A 25344-nucleotide genomic window follows, 5' to 3' on the forward strand; every position below is an offset into this window, starting at 1 on the left:
TGGGAAGAACTGTTTCATCGGACGGGTCTGAAGTGGACTGTGCTGGCCTGGACTGGATTGGACTGGATCGGAACGGACGGCGTCACCTTGGCTAGCCTGTTCTCCGTCTACCCTTGGATTTGATCTTGATTCAGTTCTCGATTCGGATCTGGAAGGACGTCGAACTGGGTGGGCTGGTGGGCTGGACTGGAATGACCTGAACTGTCCCGGGCTGGACTACCACCACGACAACCCTGACGATAGACACGAAACTCCACTGCACGGGACTGACACTCGCCGCCTCCGTTACGGTGATATGATTGTACGATTCTGATGACCTGCGATGACAAGTTCGATTCATGTGATTGATGCTTTGCTTTGCTTTGCTTTGCGTTGCGTTGCCTTGATGATGGGTGCAAGCCATTTACCAGCGTTGATGTATATTCATTTCTCCTCTATTTACCATCTACCCTTTTCATGTCTTTTTCCATCGCTCCTATTTTCTCCATACGATTCCTTGATTTTTTTTTTCTCACCCTACTCTGTTCAACATCTACGTTTACCTCGACGTCTACGTGTTTATCTCTTCTTCTAGTGGGTCCTGTGTCTTTCTCTTTCTTGCTTGTTTGTGCTATGCGCTGAGTTTAAGGAGAGACATTATACCCTATCCTTCTACGGTATTGCGGGTTGTCAATTTGGGTATTTAGGTAGTTCTTTAGCTTCTGCTTTTGATGTTGTCTACTTGTCATACCATGTTCAAATACCAGGTCATCTTTACTGCAAATCTTGTATGAATGAGTCTTTCAGTAACAGCTCCGTTCTTTGGTAGTTGCTGTATATCCTCATAGCCTCGTAGGTTAGCCAGCAACCACAAGTCTCTCTCCAAGCTAGCTACCGAGTTCATGATCACTTCCAATCCGAGAAAACGTTTATTCCATTGTAGTGGGCACTATGACTACGCGACATCTCAATCGTTCCACCGTCCTAGAACAAGGACTTATTCTGCTCCAAGAAAGTCTTCCAGCTCGTGGCCTTGAATCCAGCCTTCTCAAGGAGATCATGACTCCCCTTCAGACTCTGACCCTTGTAGTAGCCAGGGCTCTCAATGAACAGGTGATTCTCAAGCATCTCCTCAGCCATCGGGCCAGGCATGAAGCTCTTGTAAGTTTCATTATCCACCTGCACAAATCGAGTCTTCTTTCCAGTAACCTCTTCAAATTCGGCAAGAATGCGAGTGGGGGTGTAATAGTCTGCAGCAGCGAGGATCTGGGCACCAAGTGCCTCGGACCGGTTCTTCAAAGCAGCTGCGACGAATTTACCTAGAAAGATTCTGTTAGCTCCAGACTCTCGTAGATACCGTACAAACAAAGTTCCACCTACCCAAGTCACTAACGATCTCAATGAGCGGGAACTGAGAATCCTTGCCGATAGGATAAGTCAAAGTGTAAACATCATCATCGCCCTTGCGCAGCATCCCATATTGCGTGTAATTATTCATGAAATAACCCGGCAAAACAAACGTAGCAGGAACACCATTCGACCGAATATACTGCTCAACGTGCGCCTTCTGATCAAAATGTGGAACGTGCTTGAGGCGCCCACCCGATTCCTTGCTGACGTCTAGCAGAGAAGAGAAGATGAGATGCTGGACACCTGTCTCTTTAGCGGCGTCGGCGACGTTCTTGCCGTGCACGAGCTCGGCGTCTGAGCCGGCGACACCCCATGCTGGGGTGGTGACGAGGAAAACAGAATGACTTCCTTGAATAGCTTTTGCCAGAGACTCCTTGGAGTTCATATCAGCCTGCAAATGGTGTCAGCGTCTATTCGAAGAGATCTGTCGTAAGAGCGGTACTGTCTTACCGAGACGAGTTCGACGCCCTGCTTTACAAGAGCCTGAGCCTCTGGCTTGGAAGTATCACGGCTGATACCGCGGATCCTGAACTCCTTCGATAGAGTTTCATCGTTCAAGATAGTTCGGATCACCGAGCCGCCCTGCTGTCCGGTCGCGCCGAAGACGGTGATAAGCTTGGACATTATTGATTTTTGTAGAGTCGAATAGTTTTAAGATGAAAAGGTGTAATCAAATCTTTGATGTGATAAAAGCAGGTCATTGTCCTTCATGAAGCACTATTTAAATAGTAGATAATGCTGCTCTACAGAAGCGATGACGTTATCCCCAGATGTTTAATAACATTAAGGTTTATCTCGGAGCTCGGAGCCCGATCGCCAGCACTTTGTCAGCGCATTAGAATCGGGCTTAATTTTAACCCCGACAAACCAAATCAAAGCTATCTTTGTCGGGACCGAAAGGAAATGTAAGCATGACCGAAGCCAATAGGCGGCTCTCAGTGCTCGGACAATCTTACTAACAAGTAATAACGAGCCCCGAGATTTATCATTGACACAAGTCGCCTAGTGTGGCCGTTTATGGAACTCTCGAGTTCTGTCCTGTCTTACCACTGCCGCGACCGTTAAGAGATGGTGCCTGCGCTGCCAGGAACCTTGCAAATTACCTGGGATACCGCGCTCCGCTCTTGATCTATCGAACGTGCTCAACACCCACCATCACCATGCCAGGCGAACACCTACGTGACAACGTCTCCGGGTCAAGAAACCGTCACCCGTGGGAAGATCCATCTTCGTGGGCCTTCGCGCAGCAGATGTGTTCTGGCAATACACCCTACTCCGCCGCGGTTGGGGAATCCGTCTGATCGAGAAAATCGGTGGCCACGCTGTGCATTCCTCTTCAGTCCTTAGCCCTCTAACACTCACCCAGCTCCAGCCCTATTATGGCCTTGTCACCCTTTTGTCACTGGGAAGTAGCATCAAGCAAATTCTCCACATGGTGTTTATCTCCGAGCAGGCCATGGATGTAGGCTCTGCCTTTACCATCGCCCTGTTCAACACCATCTTGAATACCATCAACACCCTCCTCTCTCTCTGGGCTGTGACATCCCCCGTTACACCGGTCCTTGATTCATCGAGTTTCATCAATACACTCCTCTCTCCCCCAGTTGCTGTTGGTGTAGCTGCCTATGCCATCGGGCTATCGGTTGAAGCTATCTCAGAGTTCCAGCGCAAGGCTTTCAAGCAGGATCCCAGAAATAAGGGAAAACCATATGGTGGAGGTCTTTTCTCACTGGCCACGAATATAAACTACGGTGCTTATACTGTCTGGCGATCTGCGTATGCGTTGACCTGTGGCGGGTTTGTCTGGAGCGCGACGACTTTTGCTTTCTTCTTCCGTGATTTTGCTACCCGTGGTGTGCCAGTCTTGGACGAGTACATGACTCAGAGAGTAAGTCCTATCCCTTGAAGGTCTATATGGCTAAGATATGATGACTGACTTGTAAATTAGTACGGTGATGCATATCGCGATATTAAATCTCGTGTACGATATTCTTTGATACCTGGCATCTACTAGGGGTGTTGCTGATGCACCTAAAGTCAAGATGTCTCGAAGGGAGATGGAATGACTGTTGGTTAATTGTTTGAAGACGCAGCCAGAATATCCAATACGTGGGGAACAGCTCGGTGGGTAAGAAGTTACTATATGTCAATCTTCTTCAAATTTTGTCCGAGTGGTATTTTATTCAAATCAAGATCCATACCAGAACATAACTGTCATGGAGTTTCCGCCCTCAAGCGGTAAAGTATACGGCATAGAATGCCTGGCCTTTTCTAGAACCCTATCTCCCCGTGTCGAATTAGCCCGTTCACATCTGTAGAATTGTGTTAAATGAGAAACTCGAACTCTGATGGAAATCTCCAGCACTATCTCTGTTTGCTTCCTTTGTTGAGACCCTGTATAAGAGGACCTTGCCAAAATCTTTCTTCGTCTTCGCTCTCCCCAAAAGAAATTGCTCCAGACCCGCTGAGTAAGTTCTGTTTCTTTCGCCCCTCATAGGTCTTATTTACAGATGTCTAAGAGCTCTTTATCTACAATCCTTGAAGCCTCGATGATTTCTCCAGGAATTCATGGGCATCTATACAGAACAGGCCAAATTACCTGGTAGGAGGAAGCAGTTCGCCTTCCTTCCCAGGTCTCCCAGGTATGCACCAAACAGCCCTTGATAATAGTTCATAAGATTATGTCCGATATTCAGCATTTCTTTATATTTTGGTAAGCATAGCCTTGAATTCGGGTTCGGCCCTTGCATGTTTTTCTACTCAGCCCCACCCGCGTCGGCCTTAATTTCAACGCCGATGGTGTTCAGCATTGACTGTCTTGTCAAGCTTCTGGCATTTGCACTGTTTTCTTTATCTTGGGCTGAATAATATAATCTTCGGTGGCAATTGAGCGTTATTCCCGTCGGGGTCGGAGGAATTCTCAGCCCTAGTCATGGAGATCTCACTCTTGATGGCCCTATATTTGTCTTCAATCATATGGCAGATTACTACTGAGATCCTTGCAGCCATCAACGGAACTTACCAGCTTCTTATACATCTCCTAAGCTCACGATTCGCCTCTTTCCTTTCCTTCTCCTTCTTCACCTTCACTCGCTATCTCTTCTATCATACATCTTAGACCAACGTGCGCTTCTGTCGTTATATACGTCACTTTGCACATCACTACTGAGATCCTCCAGGCCCTCAACTGGACTTACCTGCTTCGCATATATCTGCCAATTCCAGAACTCCCTTCCTCGCTCCTTCTTCTTTCCTTCTTCTTCTTCTTCTCCTCTACTTGCTGTTCTTGCCTCTCGTTCAACATAATTCCCGATTCCTCCCCCGAATCTACTTGGACAGATTTGCCAACTCAACATGTCGGCCGCAACGGAAAAGAAACCTCATATCGCGGAGGATGCGAACATTCTCGAAGGAGCTCACACCTTCTACCCCATCGGGCCCAAGCTCATCCTCGTCACGATCAGCTTGATGTTGGCGGTTTTTTGTGTCGCCCTGGACAACACGGTACGATTAAAGCCCCCTTGATCAACAACTACAAACACTAACACTGCCACCCAAGATTATGGCCGTGGCTATTCCACGAATCACAGATAACTTTCACGCGCTGAATGATGTTGGCTGGTATGCGTCATCCTACCTACTGACAACCTGCTGTGAGTACCACTCCTACATCCTCAGGTTGACTCTCTCATTGACTATGTCGCAGCATTTCAGCTACTACATGGAAAGTTCTATACACTGTTCCAGGTTAAATGGGTCTACTTGTCAGCACTGTTCCTTTTCGAACTGGGATCCTTGATTTGTGGTGTTGCGCCTAACTCTACCACGTTGATTGTTGGCCGAGCCGTCGCTGGTCTGGGGAGTGCTGGCATGTTCACTGGTGCGCTGGTGACTCTAGCACATACAGTCGAGATGGAAAAACGCCCTATATTTTTCAGCATGCTTGGTGGCATGTATGGCATCGCCTCGGTGGCCGGGCCATTGGTATGTTTGGGCTTGCTCCCTAGCTCTTTATCATGACGTGCTTCTGACAATATCCAAGTTGGGTGGCGCGTTTCCCGATCATGCTACTTGGCGGTGGTGCTTTTATATCAATCTTCCTCTTGGGGGCATCATTGCTATTGGACTCCTGACTCTACTGAAGTTACCTCCCAAGGAAAAGGCCCAGAAGACGCTTATGGATATATTTTTGGAGTTGGATCCAATTGGAACACTTATCTTCGTTCCTGCTATCGTCTGCTTGCTTCTTGCTCTTCAGTGGGGAGGAGTGACATACGACTGGTCAAACGGCCGCATTATCGCTTTATTCGTGATTTTTGGAGTTGCCATTGTCGCTTTCATTGCCCTGCAGATTGTACTCGGGGATAAAGCGACCGTACCGACAGAGATTGCCCGTCAGCGAACGATCTCATTTGCCTCTTTCTTTGGCCTGTGCATTGGCGGGTCGTTTTTCATAATGATCTACTATATCCCTATCTGGGTAGGTGTCATTTACTCCGGTTGAAACACGATTTACTAAATCAATATCAGTTCCAAGCAATCCGCGACGTTAGTGCAGTACGCTCTGGTATTGACTCGCTTCCGATGATCCTGTCTAATGTTGCCGGTATCATATTGTCTGGTGCCTTGACAACTCGATTCGGATATAACGCACCCTTCTTCATCGCCGGCAGTATTTTCATGTCTATTGGAGCTGGTCTGATCACCACATTTACAGTCGGTGTCTCCCAGGGGAAATGGGTCGGGTTCCTCTTCGTTTACGGCCTTGGAGTGGGCCTTGGCTTCCAGCAGGGCGGCGTTGCCGCCCAAGCCGTGCTCCCCTTGTCGAAAGTCTCGATCGGGACTGCAACCGTCATGTTCGTTCAGATGCTCGGCGGATCTTTGTTTGTCTCTGTCGCGCAGAACATCTTTACAAAGGAGTTGATCAAGAATCTCGAGGCCTTGAATATTCCCAACTTTTCTCCTTCTGATGTGGTGAACAGGGGAGCAACAAGTGTTCGCTCCATTGTCAGCGAGTCCGTTCTGCCAGATTTTCTGGTGGCATATAATGATGCGCTGGTCAAAGTCTTTCAACTTGCTCTTATCATGGGGTGCTTGAGTATTATCGGTGCGCTGGGCATTGAAAGGAAAAACATGAAGACACAAAAAGTAGATGAGACGACGAGTTGATATCTATGATGAGAAGCCTTGTGGATCTATGATATGCATTACATGGGCTTCATCATGGACCCATAAAATTGCCAGTGCCTGAAAGATGTGGACTTTCCTGTGCCAGAAAACACCATACAGTCAAGTCTTAGAGAGAAAGTGTTTAGCGCAATGCTATATTCAGAATTCGTCTTTCCAGATTCTGATACCAGACTCTTGATATCCTACGTCGATTTCCTTTCATATATCACCCGCGAATGGCATTGAGTCGAGTGATTTGGTTCAGACATCTCATAATTTTTACAACGCGCCTCGAATTCTCTGGATCGTGAATACCACAGCACAAAATGTACGCCTCTGTCTTGAACGCTCCCTTGAGCCCTCTCAGTTGAAATTTCTTTTTTATCAAAGTATAGATTGGAAGACCGCTGTTAAGACAGTGGTTATGACACAGAGGTTACCTTCGATGTGCTCTAGTACCAGGTGTATGTAATCCGTGACCAGACAAACCCTAAGGGACTCGGTGCGAAGGGTGAAATTGCACCGTTTGCTTCCCCTTATTTCAGTCTACTAGCAGTCACAAATGCCCTCGGCGATACTTTCCTCTAGACTGACCCAGCCCGGTCGATCATAAAAGCTCTTAAGAATTTCTTCGGCCCACTTGGAAGGCTCAACAATTTTCAAGTCTTGAGCCTCGCCTTCAGGCTCCTGGGGAATGAGTGAATTCTCAGGACGGAGCTTCCTTAAAATCCTGATAACTTCTGTCCAGTTCTGAGAAGCAGCGAATGCGAAGATTCGCTCAGATTTAACCGATGGTGAAAGGAGCGCAGCAACGTGTAATCTCGCAACATCGACGACATTAACAAACCACTCTATAAGTGACAGTTAGCATCTTTCTTGACCGTACTATGTCTCCTCGCACATACGTGGAGGAAGGAACGTCATGGCTGATCCATCGCCTTTGAGCATGTTTGTGACAAAAGACTGCGTTGAACCTCCCACTCCCGGAGCGAGGATTTTGCCGAACTGGAGATCCTGTCAGTACATCTGAATCACCGCGAAGGCTGAGGGATAATATACAGTGAGGGCTGGCAAAACAGTATTTAAAGTGAAGGAAGGTTTGTGCTCTTGCACCCACTTGAAAGCCATCCTCTCGGTCTCCGTCTTGGAGGCTACGTATACAAAGTACCCCTTAGAGTGGGGAGGAGCATGCGCATCCCAAGCCGCTGCAACAGCAGCATCATTCCAGGTATCTAGATATTTGTGAGAAGGATCAACAAAGGAAATGTTCCACGATGGGCGCACCTTGGGTGATCGTTGTTCTTTCTCCATCAGAGCTCGGTGTATAAGCAGCGGTTGAAGATGAAGTCAGCACGACTTGCTTGACCGAATGCCATTTTGAAGCGGCTTTCAGGATGCTCTGCATTGCCTTGACGGCATTTGGGATAACCACACTTGGATCAGGGTTCATCGATACGTCAGCGGCCTATGTGAGGTCAGGTTGATTCTTCATTATAAACGTGTTTTCAAAAATGGCACACACCATATGAATAACCCCAGAAGCCCCTTCAACCGCCTTCTCGCAGTCCACCTCACTATCCAGATTCGACAGAATGAATGATTCAAATTTGCCTTTGCCGTATTTCTGATCAAAGAATTCGTTCAACCAGGGCTTTGGCTCGCGAACAGTGCCGCGGACCAAGTAGCCGAGCATTAGTAGCTGATCGACCACATGGGACCCGATGAAGCCGTTACACCCGGTCACTAGAATCCTAGACCCTGGGGGGAGAGTATACAAGGTATCAGACAGCATGTTTGCCCAAAAGAATGAATAATCGGGAAGCAATGTCAGGAATACGAGGGGCTCTTAGGTTTGACGAGTAGCGGGGAAGGCAATTGAGCGGGTGTAGACGATGGGATGCGACTGCCATGGTGGGGGTGCAGGTCTAATTAATTTGGAACTTAGTTAGCTATCAGGATCTAGTTTGAGTCAGGCTTGGGATAATTTCGGGTAAACACTCCCGGAGAACCCCCCGGTGAATTGAACCACGTCGAGTCAGCCTCATCTACCTCCGGGCACTGCCGTATATAAGCGTTTCTTCCTAGCCCTTATCACCTATCGCCCCATCTACCAACTTATTCTTGTTCGTTACGACTCCAGAACTAGAAACCTCTTTTGTATTTTCTGTATTTTCTGTTCTTTTTTGGGGGATATTACGGCATAGGTAGATTCCTCCAAGCATTTAGGAGGGCTTGCTGCGATGTACCGAGCGTCTTTCAATTTGACCGTCAATAAATACCGAGCTGAAATATTTTTCCTGTCCATAAGACCTTGAGAATTTGTCGTTGGGTCATTAGAAGCCGCAGGGACATTGTGTGTCTTTTCGCGTTGCTGCAAGTACTAACCCAAACTAGACAGGGACGGAGCAATAGTTCATCCTGTTAGCTTACCCACACTCGGTGTTCGGGCTCAGTTTGTCCCTCGCCCAATCAAGCTCAATATTGCAGATCCAGCCCCACACGATAACTAAGAGCGTAACTTATTCATCAATCTTATTAAGCTCGGGCTTTAAATGAGGCCCGAGCGCAACGATGACATAACAGCACGCGGCTTGCATTCTTCAAGGATCGACCGCGAATCCATGTCGAAGCCTTGTGCGCAATAGGGTTTCTTCTCCAACATATATAGACACTCTCCTTCCATGGACAGACAGCCATTCCTCATCTCGAATTTCGCAAATTTACCTTGCCTACACGCAATCATTATCCATCATGCCACCAGCTGTGCTCATTACCGGCGCCACGGGAAAGCAAGGAGGCTCACTCATCAGAAGTCTCGTTGCTAGGAAATCTCCTTTAGAGATCCTCGCTGTGACGCGCAATGCTCAATCTTCTTCTGCGCAGAAATTGACAAAGCTGTCATCAAACATCAAATTGGTAGAAGGAAACTTGGATGATCCAGCGGCTCTTTTCCAGAGTGCACGCAAGGTGACTCAATCTGCTGTCTGGGGAGTTTATAGCGTTCAGGTACGCGTGTCACAATTGTTTCCCCGATGGCCTTCCTCTTCTGTGCTAAATCAATCTAGGTTGCCATCGGAAATGGTGCACTCGAAGAGAAGCAAGGAAAGGCCCTCATTGACGAGTCGCTGAAGGAATAGGTTCAATTCTTTGTTTACAGCTCTGTCGATCGTGGAGGTGATGCTTCTTACAACACTCAGACCAATGTGCCGCACTTCATTAATAAGCACAATATCGAGCATCATCTAGTCGAAAAGAGCAAAAACACCGATATGAAATGGTTTATCCTACGACCTGTTGCTTTCTACGAGAATCTCGTCCCGGGTCTCTTCGGCAAAGTCTTCGCAACCAGCTTCAAGATGGCACTGAAGGGCAAACCCTTGCAGATGGTGGCGACGGATGATATCGGATTCTTTGGAGCCGAGGCCTTTTCACACCCTGAGGAGTACCAAAACAAGAGTCTTTCTCTCGCGGGTGATGAATTGACATACGATCAGTTCGCAGACATCTTCCAGCAGAAGACAGGTCATGCCCTCCCTTCGACTTATCGATTCTTATGTTCTATCTTCATGGCATCGATGAAGGATATGGGTTATATGTTTAAATGGTTCCATGATAGCGGCTACAAGGCAAATATCCCTGAGCTAAGGAAAATCAACCCAAACTTGAAGGACTTTGGGACGTGGCTTGAAAGGGACAGCGATTTTTCGAAGCATTGAAAATTTGGCCTCATGAAAATTGACTCAAGCCATCCGGTGTACATTAGTTTCTAGTTCTCTAATCGATATTAATTTCTACATAATTGTACTTATTAGGAAGTAACTATGCGAGGGAGGCTTTTGCCATTGGCTACAGAAAAAGAGACCTGTGGGAAAACGACTTTGAGAATGAAAGGAAATAAAGCTGAGTATCAATTATCTATCTGGCAAATTCTCCTTTCGAAAGATAGCTTCTACTAGACTAGATGCGTTCTCTCCTTACCCATGGTAATAAATCCATCCACTACGACACCGTCGTAACACTGGCTTGCGCCGTTGCATTATTCCCTACCGTGCATACCATATGTTACGATTGATCCTCAAAAACAATTGAATAGAATTGACTAGGCGAAGGTTATTATTTGCTCCTTTTCCCTCTGTGAAGTTATGACCCACACATTCAGCCAGAATGCCATGTTTTGGTTTTGTCATGGTTGAGCCCCTTTGTCAATCGCTTACTGATCTCGGCTTTGATCTCAACACCGAACCCGTCAAGCTGGCGTACCGGAGTATGGAATGCCGAGCTTGCCTGATAGCCAGGAAGTATTTATATTTTAATCACGCGTCCCTAGGAGATTTCATTTTAATACTAAAGGGCGCTTTTTAAGTTCAACTTTATCGTTGCTATCGTCTCTCCCCTTTCACAATGGCTAATGTCGTCAGAAAAGTATCTATCATTGGAGTAAGACGCTTGCACACCCCGATCACACCATTAATTACCGCTGAAAATATTCTTCTAGGCGACCGGCACTCTCGGTTCTCGCATAGCTAGCGCTTTGAAAGTTGCTGGCCACGACGTGACCGCTGTGCAGCGTAAGGACTCGACCAAGCCTGTGCCGGAGGGTCTCAAGAGTTTCAAGGTGGATTATCAAAACAAAGAGGAGTTGGTTTCGACTTTCACGGGACAGGATGTTGTCATTAGGTATTCTCTATTCCTACTGGGTCCGAGCTGAAAAACGTTCTAACACAATTATGCCAAGTGCTGTCCCTTTCCCTATCCTCGACTCGGAGAGAATCATAATCGATGCCTGCATCGCTGCCTCCATTAAGCGCTTTATCCCCTCCGAGTTCACTACTATGCTCGAGTCTCCTTTGGCCATCAATCTCCCCATCGCCAAAGAGAAGGTTTTGATCCGTCAATACCTCTCTTCTGTAATGCCCGATTCCTCTAGCCCCACCACTTGGACCTCCGTCAACAACGGCGCCTTCCTTGAGATGGCTCTCCAATATGGTGTCTTGGGTCCCAACCCAATGGCCAAAAAGGCAGTGTTCCATGATGGAGGTGACAAGAAGATCGCCGTATCGCTCCTGTCTGATATTGCAACAGCCATTGTGAAGTTAATGGAGACTGACAGCACCTTTAAAGCCGCTGCCAATCAACCTGTCTACATTTGCTCGGCTGCCATCACTGAGCGTCGCCTGACTGAGCTAGTTTCAGAAGTCACCGGTATTGACTTCGGCACTCCGGAACAGGTGTCGGTTAAGGAACTGATTGCACAGTCAGATGAGCGGCTGAAGCAGGGTGACAAATCCGCCATCATCAACTATTATTTCCAAATGATGTATGGAGATGGTTACATGGGTGGTGACTTCATGAAGTTTAACTGGAACGAACGATTGGGGCTGCGGATTATGTCTGAGGAGGAGCTCAAGAGTACCATCCAGCAGATCCTGTGTAATTAGAGCAAGATATTTAAGGCAGCTTTGTATTTGACTTCCCCTTATAATATACCGAAATCAACCTCTTCTCATCAAAATCTAAGGAGCGGAACTCAACGATCAGTCGTAATCAACATCAGGACCCAGTTCTCATTCATTCATTCTAACAGAGAAGACTACGAATTACTCTTGCCGGTTTAAGTTACTCCCGCCAATCGGTCACATAAACTCCGGGTACCGATAGCAGCTCCACTTCTAGGTTTCTCTTGCCCAGCGACTATGCACCTGACGGTTTGTTCGGGATTGACCTCAACTCCGAAGTTCTTAATGACGACATCGATTATCAATATCAGCGAAAGGACTTGCAGATTCCACATTCTTGAAGTAACTTTAAACGGCCTTCTTTAAATAATTCCAGTGCCTTGTCCATCGATCGCAATTCCCAAAAACTTCATAGAGGATCAATTGACTCATCATGCCTACACCCGTTCTCATTACGGGTGCCACGGGCAAACAAGGAGGAGGCGTGATCGACGCGCTCCTCCGCAAAGATGCTGACTTCCAGATCCTCGCAGTCACTCGTGATGCATCCTCCAGTGGAGCAAAGAAGCTGAAAGCCAAGTCCTCCAAAATTCACATCGTGGAAGGCAACCTAGACCGACCAGAAGAGATATTTGCCAGCGCAGAGAAGCTCATATCTCAGCCTATTTGGGGTGTATTCAGCGTCCAGGTGCGAAACTCTTTCTTTCTCAAATGATCTATATGTCGCTAATGAAAATCAGGCCCCTGTCCCGGGCGGCTCGAAGCACGATGCTGAAGAACGGCAAGGCAAGGAATTAGTCGACACAGCTCTCAAGCATAACGTCAAACATTTCGTTTACACATCTGTTGACCGAGGTGGCGATGCTTCATTCGACAATCCTACCCCTATCCCCCACTTCATCAGCAAGCACCACATCGAGCATCACCTCGTTGAACAGACTAAGGGTACCGGAATGTCGTGGACAATTTTGCGACCGACTGCGTTTTTACAAAACTTTACGCCCGACTTCTTTGGCAAAGTCTTCGCCACCTCCTGGAAGATTGGGGTCAAGGAGAAGCCATTACAAGTTATTTCAGTAACTGATATTGGCTTCTTTGGCGCACAGGCCTTCCTGGCTCCAGAACAGTATAAAAACAAGTGTCTCTCCTTAGCCGGTGACGAGCTCTCATTTGATGAGATGGCAAGGATTTTCCGCGCGAAATGCGGACGAGATGTACCTCTAACCTTCAACTTTGTGAGCCGGATTTTGTTTTGGATGATGAAGGATTTGGGTCTCATGTTCCAATGGTTCTACGACTCCGGATATGGAGCCGACATTGAAGCCTTGAGAAAGATTCGGCCCGAACTGCAAAATTTTGAGTCTTGGCTTGAAAACGAGAGCGGCTTTGTTGCCAAATAAAACTTTCAATACATTTGACATCTAGTACTGTTCTAATATCTTGGGGCCTTATAAAATACAATTATTCTGATCTCGCAGACTGGGAGATTTCCATACGGGACTCACCAGGGAAGTTAAAGACGTCGTGTTAATATTTTAGTAATTGAAGAAGAGACAATGTCCGCTTCACGAAGGTCTCCTTTTTGGATACATCTCAGCGAATAACTTCCTTTTTCGTAGCCTCGATATCTGTCCTAAGGTGGTGGGACATGAAGGTACAATCACCGATCTAGAGCTTTAACCAGGGCAGGGTTGCTGAAGGCGATGCAGGTGCAGGGATCGTGCGCAGCATCGGCAAAAATATATCTGACATCGAAGTCGGGGACCTAGTTCTTCTTTCTTTCTCTTCGTGTTCCTCATATTCGCAGTGCAGAGTGTCTCATCCTGCTTACTGCAAGCATTCGCTTAGGAAACTATACTGGTCGGCAGCAATTGATTTCGGCTCACGACAGTACTGAGTTACTATGGTCCAGCTTTTTGGCCAGTCCAGTTTCGCTCAGCGTACAATTGCGAGGCGTTCCAGTGTTGTGAATGTCAACGCATTTTTGCACCATGATAACGAGTTGCAGTTACTCACACCCCTGGGGTGCGGACTGCAGACGGGCAAAGGTACCATTCAGAATATAGCTAGCGCGGGGCCAGCTGACATAGTCATGATCCTATGCTTAGGCGCGCCGTGGGCATGGGAGCTCTCATGGTACGTGTTTATTCCTCAAATTTTGCTGATCCAGAACCTTGGTAAGTAAGGAGTTAACGACATGATTCCGCTACTATCTAGACCGCCAATATAATGAACTGTAAAGCGACCATAGCCGTCGACCGAGAGAAAGCCCGTCTCGAGTTGACTAAAACACTTGGTGCCTCACATATTCTCAATACTAGCGATCCGGAATTCACGACGCTTGATCAAGCAGCTAGAGCTTTGTTTTCTAACGGGGTTTTAATTGTGATTGAGACTACAGGAGTACCAAATTTGATTGAGCAAGGACTTCAATCAACCCATGCGCGAGGCAAGTTCGTCTTTATCGGTGTACACCCAATCGGATATAACTTGAGCGTCAACGTGATAGAGCACATTAATGTGAGTTATAATATTTCCCTATGACAGGAGCATGACAGACTAATGAAATTCAAATATCAAGACTGGCCGTGTGATCCTAGGATGCATCGAGGGGGATTGCGTGCCTCAAATTGTCCGTCCATAGCCCTTCTTCGGAAACGTTTGACATAATGATTGCCACAGGCTATGCCGTAAATGGTACAATGGTACCGCGAAGGGCGCTTCCCAGTTGACCAGCTTCTCCAATACTTTAATGTGGGTTGACTAGTATCATTTCCCTCAGCCGAGAACAAGCGATGAAAGGCTTGAAAGACGGGACCGTAATCAAGCCAGTTTTAGTATGGAAAGACGAATGAACAATTAAGCTCTTTCAGCTTGTTGAGATGTAGATCATGCTGCGATACTACCTGATGAAAACCCCATATTCTTTCGTTATGTTCGAAACTCTTCTATAGTGCATAAGAGATCCTGATTGTTGACAATGGTCAGGAGACGGGCCAATGGTCCTGGCCTACTGCGGCCGATAGCGGCCACCGTGCACATCGGGCCTCGGGACTTTCCCGAGCGCGAAGACCGATGAATCCAGAGCCATCCATTCTGGAACCTTAATTCGTCCGGTTAGTTGCGACGGCGCCAGTTACTTGGCTCTTCGCTGAAATTCGCGACTGCAGATGTAAAGACCGGTAGGTCTAGAGTCGATCAGCCTCCAGGAAATGCCCCAGTCCAAGGGGAATGTCTCATCCAAACGAAGCTGCCTTCGCTGCCACGAGCGAAAAGTTCGGTGCGACCGAGAGCATCCTTGTAGCCGGTGTCTTCAAGCAAAGGTCAAATGCTCCTTTCCGGAGAACAAACGCGCTCCACGGAAGCTTAACCGACCTCCAATTGCAACGATATTGGGTCAACTCAAACATCTAGAGCAGGAGGTGGAGCGGCTACGGGCCTTGTCTGATACAAATGACGACGATTCAGCTTCCCACCGGTCCTACGGGGCGGGAGAACAAACCCATATGCAGGTTCAAACGCCAGACACGCACGTCTCGGCCAGCGGTCGGGCGATTCGAGAAGATGGGAATTTCCCTGGCCAGGTATGCAAGAGGGTATGTGAATCATCTAAGTGCTGAACGAAAACTAAGCGAATGTAGATCCGCGAGCCCCAAGTTGCACTTGACCAGGCATCAAACGAGGTATTGGGTGCCAATCGTGCCCGTGGACCTGCCATTGGCCTTTTCCATTTGCCATTGGTCGGGATTCTGGGGTTAAGCTCTGGGCTCGAAGCTGAGGCGACATACGATTACCGGCTACAACCCCTGCAGATCCAAGCACTTTGGGACATTTACAAGGATAATGTTGCGCCCATGATAGCTCTCTTGCATAAGCGTTCGATTGAGAGCATGATCCACGACGCGTGCACGAAGATGGACGAAACCCTTGGAATTGCGTCTGAGACCCTCATTCTCGCGATCTGTTTCTCGGCTACACTCAGTGCAACGCCAGAGCAGTGTTTGTCGATCCTCGGCCAGGATCGCGACGTGTGCATCCGCGATTCTCGTATCGCTGTGGAGCAGGCTTTAGCACGGGCGAACCTGATTAGTTCCAAAGACTTTCAAGTTCTGCAGGCCGCTGTACTTTTTCTGTTGTGTCTGCGTTGGCTTGATTCTAGGCTAGCATGGGCAGAGACAGCCATCGTGGTACGCGTGGCACAAAGACAAGGGATCCATCGAGACGGTCAATTCTGTGGGCTGAGCCCGTTCAAGTCTGAAATGCGGCGCCGTCTCTGGTGGCATATTTGCATCCTCGACTTGCTCTGCTCTGAAGACCAAGGCACCGACACTCAAATCCGGCCTGAGATGTTCAACACCAAAATTCCATCAAATATCGATATTGATGAACTTGCGCCAGACATGACCACTTTTTTACCTCCTCGAGCAGGTTTCACCGACATCACGCTATGCATCATTCAATGTGAGACGATGACAAATTTGTATTGGGCTGGCATAAGTCTTAACCCAGAGACTATCCAATCACCTATTACCGAGCGAGAAAGCCTGTTGTGCTCGCTAGCGACACGTATTGAGGAGCAGTACTTACGAGAATTCGACCAGGATATCCCGATACAATGGCTGACGGCTGTCATCGCTCGCCTTTCCCTATCCAAAGCGCGGGTGGTAAGCCTTCTCAATCACTCCAGGCCGGGTGAAGTACCAATTGCTACCAATGATGAGATCTTCCAAATGGCAGTCGAAATCGTTAAATTCGCAAACCTAATACAGAAGAATGAGCCCACAGCACAGTGGGCTTGGCTTTGTAAAAGCTACAAGCACCGGCACGCTGTGGCGTTTATTCTGTCTGAGCTTTGCATTCGTCCAATTTCACCCGAAACGAATCAAGCCTGGGAAATTGCCACGGAGATGTATAACCAGTGGCAGCAAGAGGACAATGAAACTGATATAAGCCTGGAGACCAACTTGTCCCGTTTAATGGAGCGCGCCACTATATCGAGATCTAGAAAGCTGGAGTCTCTCAGGGCACCGCGTGACTACCACTCCTCGTTACCTGTCCCACGATCCATAATCCATGGGGATGTCCCTGTTACAGCACCTGCCACCGATCTGGAAATTCACCATTCTAGCACTAGTGGGTCTGCAGGGATGCAGGATCTTTTAGATGAGGAGTTGGCCTTTGATTTTTCGGCAATGGACTGGCTATCAGGGTCTTTATTATGAGGTGCCAGCCAGGCTTCTACAAGGATCATCTTTCATCATTCCTGTCGGAGTTTGCTCGAAATTTGACCAAAGTCGTTGAGGGAGCCGAACAGGGGTCAATGGTGGCAAAAGTGAGCAGAGCTTCAATTGAAACGGACGAGGTGTGAAAGACTGTACAATTTTCACCTCCACAGCGAAAGTTCAAAGCATCTGTACAATAGGTGTCTAGTGAAACATCATCATGAACGTGCTTTCGATATCAAATCCATCTCCATATACATATGCATCGTTCTCCTCGCTGTCGAAAAGCATCAGTCTACTCATCAATGAACTCACCGAACAGAGCACTGACAGGGAGATTTTGCTCGCAGCCACAATCCTTCTAGGTAGCTATGAGCTACTCGCACAGCCCGGAATTGATTATCAGAGACACTTATATGGCGCTCATAGCCTCATTTCTACTCGCAATATGGAAGAAGAGGGAACCGCATTTGAGAAGGCCAGTTTCTGAATCGATGAGAGGCAAGACGTCGCTTTAGCTCTTGTGAATGAACGTCCGACTTTACTGCCTCCGGCAAAGTGGCCGTTGCCCACCAAGATACAGGCTCTCCAGAGGACTGCCTTGGTAATAGGATTCTACGGCTGCCGGCAAGGGGTATTGAAGGGAAATTCATGACAGCCAAGGACAACTGGTCTGATGCTGAGCTGGCGAATTTTGATGGTCTCGTATCTGAGATTGATTCCTGCTGGGCTGGACTTCCTTCTCACGTTCGAGGCGTTCGTGTGAAGGACTCTCTCCTGGAAGACGAAGGCTTGTCCGGGGTTTGGTTCTATGCTCCTTGAGCCTTTAAGATCCAAGAAATCTGCAAAGCGGGTTAGAAACTAACAAACCCATCGGATCTTTGTCTTTATTACCACATGACCAAAATTTTGGCCTGTGAATGCCGTTCAGAGAGTGTGAGCAGAGTTACATCAGTTGAACGGCCTGAGGACTTGACGCGATTAATCGGTCCCCACGCCCTTGCAATTTCATCAATCAGCCTCTCTTCCAACCTTACAGATGGCGCATTAGTCGTGGCAGTGAATCCTATTTCTTATGGTATTTATTGTCTCACAAAGTCAGTGAATACGGCGGCTAACACTTTACAGCAGCGAAATATATCCCTTCGCTCGCATTGAAAACTAGATTGTGGGGCAGTCTTGATCGTATCGAGACTCGGCTAGGTTTCCATACACGCGACAGGCAAACTCAGCTCCAGAGTGACTTAAGGAAATAGCTTCTTCTCTCCATAGTCGTATATACCTACTAAATCTTTGAAATTCCTCTCCGAGAGACACATTACTTGGCTGCTGCATCCCATACATGAGGCCAGGAGTCACTCATGCCACTCTCTAATATTGTACAGAGACGGAGCTCATCAATTCACATAATCGAGTACTGTTATGTACAAATAATTCCGAGCCGATGATTTACCCTCCAACTTCAAGCTTAATTCAACTTCTTGTTTCCAACCCTAGCGGGACGACCTTGGCGACCTTGATACTGTAGATAACCGTATATACCTCCAGCGATAAGTGCGATGACAACGATGTTGCCTAGTCACATTCTTATCAGCACTTGAAACTGTTGACCAGAAAGAGAACACGACTTACTGGCAACAAATTTGCCCACTCCACCTGCAGCTTCCAAGAAGTTTCCCACCGTGTGCAGGGCCATTTTCACGACACCAATGACAGAGTTGACAACGCCCATAACAAGACCAGACACCATATCTATCGCACTGTTGAACACGGAGAATATGACCTCGAACACGGAGGTAACGAGGTCCTTGAGGGAAGTTATGATTGACGACATGATTGTTGGATGATTTTATATGTGTTGCGTTAAGATAGGTAGGGAGAAGGAATATCTTCTTATTGCACGAACAGCAATCTATCCTATGGACCATGGCGGGAATTTATATAGTTGGTAGAGCGAAACTGGTCACTTCCCTGCTTCCGACATTTGCCGCCGGGCCTGGTGGTTGAGTGACAATGACGTGATGCCGACGACGTGCCCAGTATTTCATGGAAGTCTTCCTGAGAACAAGGTATTCCTTGTCCCCGAAGAAAAAAGCCTGGATTAAGACTGATTTATTTATCTATGGAGTACTTACTGGAACAAAATCACGAGATATATGGATCCACTAATAAAGCTGTTCTGTTTGGATTATGCGTTAGTCTCGGGCGGGATCTGGAGACCAGCCGGAACGCGGCCTAGCCACGCGAGGAGCACAGCACATCGTGAGAATTAAAATCGCCGTCTGGGTTAAATCGAATAGGTAGACCTTAGATCCTACCCGTCTACTTCTGGACAATTAGGAATGCAAATTAATGATCATATCGTAGCATTTCCATCTACACTGGTGATGTATATATAGGTCACAAGTCACATGATGCGGGCAGGTGCCGTTAATGCCTGAGGCCACAAGGGTGGGGCGTGCCACCCGCAGGTTGGCCCACCAACCCACAAGGTAAACACATCCCCAGCCTCCTCCAACCTCCTCATTTCTCGAGACACCTGATCGCTCGTTGGGTTGTTTCTGGCTTTGTATTCTCCCATTTTCACTACATCTAAAGTCTACTAACCGTCTACCAGGCAGACCTTGCCATCTTTATTGTCCCCTTTGCGCGTCTTCAAGTTCACATATCTACTTTGGTCTAGTGATTATTCAAGTCGAGGTAAGTCTCCACACTGACACACCCCGGAATGTGTCAAGCGGATCTTAACATTCTTCTCAGAGTCTTGTCCTGAGCTGCGTGCTCTCGACCGCTCCAATCACCCACAATGGCTCCCATACAACAGATTGGGGACTTCCCCGACATTCCTGCCATGTCAGTTGAAGCTCGCCATGCAGCTCAGAACATCCCAGTCGACGCTTCACCATCTCTCACATTCGACTATCTCACTCCTCGATCCGACTCTTCCTCTGCGGCTACTACAAAGATTCAGTATGGCCAAGGCACGGTTAATCCGGGCAGCATTAAGATGCAAGGCCTGATGGCTTTATTCGCGATCATCGGCGCCGCGTTCGTCCTCGGTGGAATTTGGTTCTTTTTCTGGGCCAAGAATGGCGGATTCGTCTGGCGCAAGGGTGATTGGGAGGATTACAAATCGACCGTGCTACGACGGAAAGGACCCGACGGACGCACTCTCAGTAATGCCACGAAGAGTACCAAGCTGGGCGGCGGTAGTGTTGTCGGCTACAGCGATGATGGGTACACTTACACCGATGAGACGGCCACTTACACCGAAACTGCCACCACAATCAGCGATGAGAAGCCAAAGAAGAAAAAGCGCAACTTCCGAGAGAAGCTCCTTCGCCGACACAAGGCAGAGCGATGGGAGGGAGAAGCAGACGACGACATGCGGGCCTATCGTGAAGAGAAGCCCGCTCGTATCGGTGGCATGAATCGAGAGGCCGACGGGACCTACCACGGCAGTGACTACGACTCATCCGCTCCTCCCACGCACTACAACCGCAGCGATATGAGCGAAGTCCGTGACTATGCCTACGAACAGCCGCGTCGGTCTCGTCGCCGCGATCCCTCGGGCTTTTCTTTCACTGCCGGCAGTGAAGACGTCCTCAGCCAGACCACCGAGGAACATCAGCTCCGTGATCCATCTACCCGGCGCGACAACCGTCGACGCGATCAACAGCGCCGCCAAAGCGCCGCACCGGCACCGGTCCCGTCGTCTCGTACCAGCAGCCCCCCCAAGAAGGATCGTCGCTCTGTGCCAGGTGGCTACACCGAGCCTCTGGATCTCTCATCTGCTGGCTCGCGTTCAGAGTACCAATACTCCAATGTTGGCACTGAGGATTCCAACGGCACCAAGAGGTACCACCACCCGATCCCAGGCCTGACCAAGGGCTACCGCCGTGATGGTCATGGCCGCCGCCGTCGTGACAGCCTGAGTGATAGCGATATTGATGAGTGATCTTGCTCGATGTTTGCCTCCTTCTTTTGTTATGTTTCGATGAGCAGCTCCGGTCTAGTTTATACGGCACAAGAGGTTATGGGATTTATTTGGTTTAAGCGTCTACAATATGTGAAATCATGAACTGTCTAGGAATTTGGGAAATGTATGTACATAAGGAATGGAACTCACGATACGGAATATGCATGTGCGATTAGTGTCTGGAATCCTTTCTATTCACTCTAACCCAAGCCTCTCACATGGGTTGGGGAATCTTCCATGTCAACTTCAGAATGAAGCGTCTAGTCAGCTCACGATCAGCTACTAAACCTTGTCATGGATAATCCTATTGATCGAACCTAACCTAAAAGACACAAAGCTGGCACTGTTAATAATACACCCTCGCTCCACCCCCTGATTGCACAGCCGTTCGAACACAAAGAATCATATCATACATGACCTTCATTTAGCAGTACATAATGACAATCTGCGTATCAGTGACTTCATCAAAATCCAGTAAGAATAGGGAGTGTCTACGACCCCTGGAAGTAGTAACCAGTTGGAACTATCCAGCCGGAGGTCCCGCAGGAGTCCACGCGGCGTCTCTTGTTGTGGTGGTCCTGTTGATTGTATTGATATTGTTGATATTGTTGATATTGCTGATTGTATTGATATGGCTGGTTGTATTGGTACTGTTGATTGTAGCGGTATTGTTGATTGTAGCCTCCAAACATATGGGCAGACTGGTACCTCGAGCGAGTATTCATCCTCTGACCAAGGCGGCATTGGGCAGGGACATGCTTCACCATACGATTATGGTAAGGGCAATACTGATATCCGTCGGTCTGTCCCGTGGTAGTATTTTCTCCGTAGGCAAAGTGAGGATTGACGGCTTGGGGCACGGCATAGGGGAACGAGGTGGAGTGGCGTATGAACTCGGCACACACGGTTTCCATCAAGTCTGGATCCTGGAGATCGGGAGACAGCTGTAGGAGGAAGTTGGGATATTCACCGTAAGCGGAGATAGCATGCACGAACTGCGCAAAGACCACTTTGTGGTCGAGAAAATCACCGATGTCTTCGACGTCTTGCACTCGCATGCGAAAGTTGTCCACGAATTCCGTGGCTGAGGTTCCTGGCACGTATCGTAGGCTCACCCACTCCGACCATCGCAAAGCCATGGTCTGGTGTCTTGGCTTGCCGTAGAACAGCGAGATCTTTTTGAATGCCTCGGAGGGACTGTCGATGTTCCGGATCAGATTCTGGGCCTCATCGTTCAGTGTGGAGCGGAAGTAGGAGAGTGCCCTGCTCGGCTTGTCTTCTTCTCCGTCGCCACGCTGATCCAGATAACCGTTCGTCGACTCGAAAGCATCTGGTTCTTGCGAGATGGTACGAGAGCGAATATCCTGACTTGGTCCTGCTTGCGCTGTGTCCACGAAGTACTCGCCGTTGTCCGACTGAGAGGGAGTGCGGTCTGCTCCCAGGAGGATGTGCCAGTACTCGCGACCCAGGTATCGGATGAGGGACTGAAGCCAAGGGGCATAGTTCGACTCTCCCTGGAGGATGAGAACCGGATCCCAGGCGGGTATATTCCCAACTCCGCTCATGGTATGTAGACACCAGCAGGTCAGGCACAGTGTTAGTATCGGTTGTTCTCTGTCGACGTCGAGGTCTAGCAGGAAAGTCAAATTGTCTCTCGGGGGGGGGAAGCTCAGGAAGGAAAGAGTGAAAGAGGAGAAGTGAGAGACGGAGTTCGAGGCGGCTGGCGGGAGAAGCAAATCACCCGGAGATCCTCTGCTTGCTTGCTTGGGCTTTTCAAGCGAACTTTCCTTCACTCGTTAACTGTCAATCTTGGCTATTAGGAATTGTGCGCGTGTCTGCTCATTGTGCGATGATGCTGGTCGACAATCGTGCCTTCTTCCTGAGCATTGTCAGTGGGTAGTTTACAGGCCCTCGCACAAAAACGCGGCCTTGAACAGCACATTCAGCTCCTTCCTTGCCTCCATGTTGGGCCGAAGCGTCAAATACATAATATGACAGTGCAGCTTCCTTCCTTAATAAAGCCATCGCTCCTATACTAAGCACAGTACTCTTTACCCCTCGTCCAGATGATGCCCCCACCAATGATGACACTGCAAGCGGGTCGTGGCGCAGTCCCACTGTTGGCCGAGTTGCCGCTTTAGGCAAACCAGCCAGCAGCACCAGGCTAGTGAGAATTGCCCAGTCGGAGCTGGGCACACATATATAAGACACGTCTCCTGTCCTGAATCTTCTAAATTGACCACTCTACCTAATCCATACAAGCAACGGGACCAAGGCTTCTCTAGCACAACCATGGCGCACTCAAAGGAGTGGCAGAAGATGCTGCGGGGTGAGCTCTACTGGGCTGGGGACGAGGATCTACAAGCAAATCGGACACGGTGCAAGCAGGCATGCGAAGAGTACAATGCCGCTGGCACAGCTACACGACGTCGCAAAGTAGAGCTTTGGCGGAAGTAGGTCATCAACCAACCTCCACGAAGAATTCTCGCATTGGCGGGAGCACTATTGAAGGAACAAGCTTTGTTAATATTAAATCCCTGCAGTATTGTTGGCGATACACGACCCTTGCCGCCAGTTAATTCAGACCCAAAAGAAGATGAAGCTCTTTTCGAAGAGACAGATCCCTTCGTCGACGGGCCCATCTCAGTCGATCATGGCCTGAATTTCAAGGTCGGCAAGGGAACCTTCTTAAACTTCAATCTTCTAGTCCTCGATACCTGCCTCATCACCATTGGGGAGAACGTCCTCTTTGGGCCCAATGTCTGCTTGTATGGGGCAACTCATCCAATGGATCCTGCTGTGCGCCGTGGGTTGAAAGGCCCAGAAGCTGGAAAGGAGATCCACATCGAGGACGACGTCTGGATTGGTGGTAGTGTGCTCATTCTTGCTGGTGTGCGGGTTGGTAGAGGTAGTACAGTTGGAGCAGGATCGGTTGTCACCAAAGTAAGTGCGGATGCATCCTTATTGATAAACCTCGGCTGACTTTTGCAGGACGTTCCTCCATTCCACTTTGTTGCTGGCAATCCAGCCAGAGTGATTCGGCGAATTGATTCTGAAATGGATTCAGACCGGCAGACATGATCTGGAACTGACATGGCTCTTCATGACTACCATATATTGAGAAATGAGACCGAAACTATCAAACCTAAGATAACTAGAGCTCTTTCAATGCCATATATCATGACTATACGTCAAGCCAGGACCGAAATAGGTCGAGATACTGAATTCGACTCCCTGTGGTTTCTGGCTTCATTCAAGCTTGTGATAGCTTGATCTCATTCATCCACATAGCTTCATAGTTAGTGGAGGCCTATGTGAAATGGGATCAAAGAAATTTTATAGCACCCAAAGTCAAAGATTCATGGAAACCCATTGAATTTTATGGAGGAACAATTCTTTTCATTTCCATGATTTGATGCTGAAGCAGGGCAGACGTCGTCTTTGGACATCAGCTTTCTTACAAAAGTCGACAAGGGACTACGACATCCTCCTTAAGAGCCATTTACGGCGACCTCCCTAACCAGCGAGCAGATATTTTCTTACATTCCGAGTACTACAGCTTGACAATGAATGAGTGGCTTTATTGTTAGATTCAAATTCCGTGGTACGACTGGCTATCAGTGACTTTCGGCTTGATCGGAACGCTTTTCAGAGGACTTTCTTGTGATTGTCAGAAGGTATCGGGCCATTCTAGAAGTACTCTATGTCATAACAGCCAATCAGATTATTGCTTATCCTTGTGCCTTTCCAAAGAATATGATACTAGAGATAGTACACGTTCGTTGGCAAAATTGGACGTTATTTGCGCCTAACAGACGGGCGTAAACAAGCTTTCAGAGGACAGTATAGCCACCATGCAGAAGCGAATCAGCGAATGAGCGAATGATCCGTTTTCTAGACGCATACAACGCTCTAATTAGCACTATGCATTATCATCCAATGCGTTGTTCATGTTCCACTCTACGTGACCTTCTATCGTCATGCGAATGCATTCTTCGCAATCCCGTGAGCTGTCCGTCACGCAAAGATCGAAGACACAACATTCAGCCCGGATGACGTGCCAGGCAAAGTCGCTGATGATTTCCAAGCAACATGATCAGTCAACAATGTTTTACAAATATCAAGGACC

At 48.2% G+C, this 25344-nt stretch overlaps 12 protein-coding genes across 12 annotated transcripts; 8 read left to right on the plus strand and 4 right to left on the minus strand.

Moving 5' to 3' along the window:
* Nucleotides 1-963: 963 nt before the first annotated feature.
* Nucleotides 964-2013, minus strand: N7458_011363 (NmrA/HSCARG family protein; the record flags this gene model as incomplete). Its single annotated transcript, XM_056914745.1, has 3 exons — nucleotides 964-1298; nucleotides 1360-1780; nucleotides 1840-2013. 3 exons carry the CDS (start codon nucleotides 2011-2013, stop codon nucleotides 964-966), a joined length of 930 nt encoding a protein of 309 aa, XP_056759499.1.
* Nucleotides 2014-2549: 536 nt separating this feature from the next.
* On the plus strand, nucleotides 2550-3403 carry N7458_011364 (uncharacterized protein; the record flags this gene model as incomplete). Its single annotated transcript, XM_056914746.1, has 3 exons — nucleotides 2550-2672; nucleotides 2756-3277; nucleotides 3338-3403. The coding sequence occupies 3 exons, from the start codon at nucleotides 2550-2552 to the stop codon at nucleotides 3401-3403; spliced, it is 711 nt and encodes a 236-aa protein (XP_056759500.1).
* Nucleotides 3404-4743: 1340 nt separating this feature from the next.
* On the plus strand, nucleotides 4744-6558 carry N7458_011365 (MDR family MFS transporter; the record flags this gene model as incomplete). The annotated part of the gene is made up of 5 exons (XM_056914747.1): nucleotides 4744-4893; nucleotides 4949-5042; nucleotides 5096-5373; nucleotides 5432-5869; nucleotides 5920-6558. The coding sequence occupies 5 exons, from the start codon at nucleotides 4744-4746 to the stop codon at nucleotides 6556-6558; spliced, it is 1599 nt and encodes a 532-aa protein (XP_056759501.1).
* A 549-nt stretch (nucleotides 6559-7107) lies between these two features.
* N7458_011366 (NAD(P)-binding protein) lies at nucleotides 7108-8350 on the minus strand (the record flags this gene model as incomplete). Its single annotated transcript, XM_056914748.1, has 5 exons — nucleotides 7108-7409; nucleotides 7464-7563; nucleotides 7618-7790; nucleotides 7843-8023; nucleotides 8081-8350. The coding sequence occupies 5 exons, from the start codon at nucleotides 8348-8350 to the stop codon at nucleotides 7108-7110; spliced, it is 1026 nt and encodes a 341-aa protein (XP_056759502.1).
* A 959-nt stretch (nucleotides 8351-9309) lies between these two features.
* On the plus strand, nucleotides 9310-10274 carry N7458_011367 (uncharacterized protein; the record flags this gene model as incomplete). The annotated part of the gene is made up of 2 exons (XM_056914749.1): nucleotides 9310-9564; nucleotides 9696-10274. The coding sequence occupies 2 exons, from the start codon at nucleotides 9310-9312 to the stop codon at nucleotides 10272-10274; spliced, it is 834 nt and encodes a 277-aa protein (XP_056759503.1).
* A 685-nt stretch (nucleotides 10275-10959) lies between these two features.
* On the plus strand, nucleotides 10960-11996 carry N7458_011368 (aromatic alcohol reductase; the record flags this gene model as incomplete). Its single annotated transcript, XM_056914750.1, has 3 exons — nucleotides 10960-10995; nucleotides 11054-11235; nucleotides 11294-11996. 3 exons carry the CDS (start codon nucleotides 10960-10962, stop codon nucleotides 11994-11996), a joined length of 921 nt encoding a protein of 306 aa, XP_056759504.1.
* A 451-nt stretch (nucleotides 11997-12447) lies between these two features.
* N7458_011369 (nucleoside-diphosphate-sugar epimerase family protein) lies at nucleotides 12448-13414 on the plus strand (the record flags this gene model as incomplete). Its single annotated transcript, XM_056914751.1, has 2 exons — nucleotides 12448-12702; nucleotides 12755-13414. The coding sequence occupies 2 exons, from the start codon at nucleotides 12448-12450 to the stop codon at nucleotides 13412-13414; spliced, it is 915 nt and encodes a 304-aa protein (XP_056759505.1).
* A 503-nt stretch (nucleotides 13415-13917) lies between these two features.
* On the plus strand, nucleotides 13918-17236 carry N7458_011370 (fungal specific transcription factor domain-containing protein; the record flags this gene model as incomplete). Its single annotated transcript, XM_056914752.1, has 4 exons — nucleotides 13918-14062; nucleotides 14123-14191; nucleotides 15429-15598; nucleotides 15656-17236. 4 exons carry the CDS (start codon nucleotides 13918-13920, stop codon nucleotides 17234-17236), a joined length of 1965 nt encoding a protein of 654 aa, XP_056759506.1.
* A 1468-nt stretch (nucleotides 17237-18704) lies between these two features.
* N7458_011371 (uncharacterized protein) lies at nucleotides 18705-19070 on the minus strand (the record flags this gene model as incomplete). The annotated part of the gene is made up of 2 exons (XM_056914753.1): nucleotides 18705-18811; nucleotides 18869-19070. The coding sequence occupies 2 exons, from the start codon at nucleotides 19068-19070 to the stop codon at nucleotides 18705-18707; spliced, it is 309 nt and encodes a 102-aa protein (XP_056759507.1).
* A 972-nt stretch (nucleotides 19071-20042) lies between these two features.
* On the plus strand, nucleotides 20043-21194 carry N7458_011372 (uncharacterized protein; the record flags this gene model as incomplete). Its single annotated transcript, XM_056914754.1, has 1 exon — nucleotides 20043-21194. The coding sequence occupies one exon, from the start codon at nucleotides 20043-20045 to the stop codon at nucleotides 21192-21194; it is 1152 nt and encodes a 383-aa protein (XP_056759508.1).
* A 512-nt stretch (nucleotides 21195-21706) lies between these two features.
* N7458_011373 (uncharacterized protein) lies at nucleotides 21707-22780 on the minus strand (the record flags this gene model as incomplete). The annotated part of the gene is made up of 1 exon (XM_056914755.1): nucleotides 21707-22780. The coding sequence occupies one exon, from the start codon at nucleotides 22778-22780 to the stop codon at nucleotides 21707-21709; it is 1074 nt and encodes a 357-aa protein (XP_056759509.1).
* Nucleotides 22781-23507: 727 nt separating this feature from the next.
* Nucleotides 23508-24296, plus strand: N7458_011374 (sugar O-acetyltransferase; the record flags this gene model as incomplete). The annotated part of the gene is made up of 3 exons (XM_056914756.1): nucleotides 23508-23668; nucleotides 23759-24158; nucleotides 24207-24296. The coding sequence occupies 3 exons, from the start codon at nucleotides 23508-23510 to the stop codon at nucleotides 24294-24296; spliced, it is 651 nt and encodes a 216-aa protein (XP_056759510.1).
* Nucleotides 24297-25344: the final 1048 nt, after the last annotated feature.

The sequence above is a fragment of the Penicillium daleae genome, assembly GCF_028827525.1.
Source record: "Penicillium daleae strain IBT 16125 chromosome Unknown utg000009l_segment0_segment0, whole genome shotgun sequence".
NCBI classification, from domain to species: Eukaryota; Fungi; Ascomycota; class Eurotiomycetes; order Eurotiales; family Aspergillaceae; genus Penicillium; species Penicillium daleae.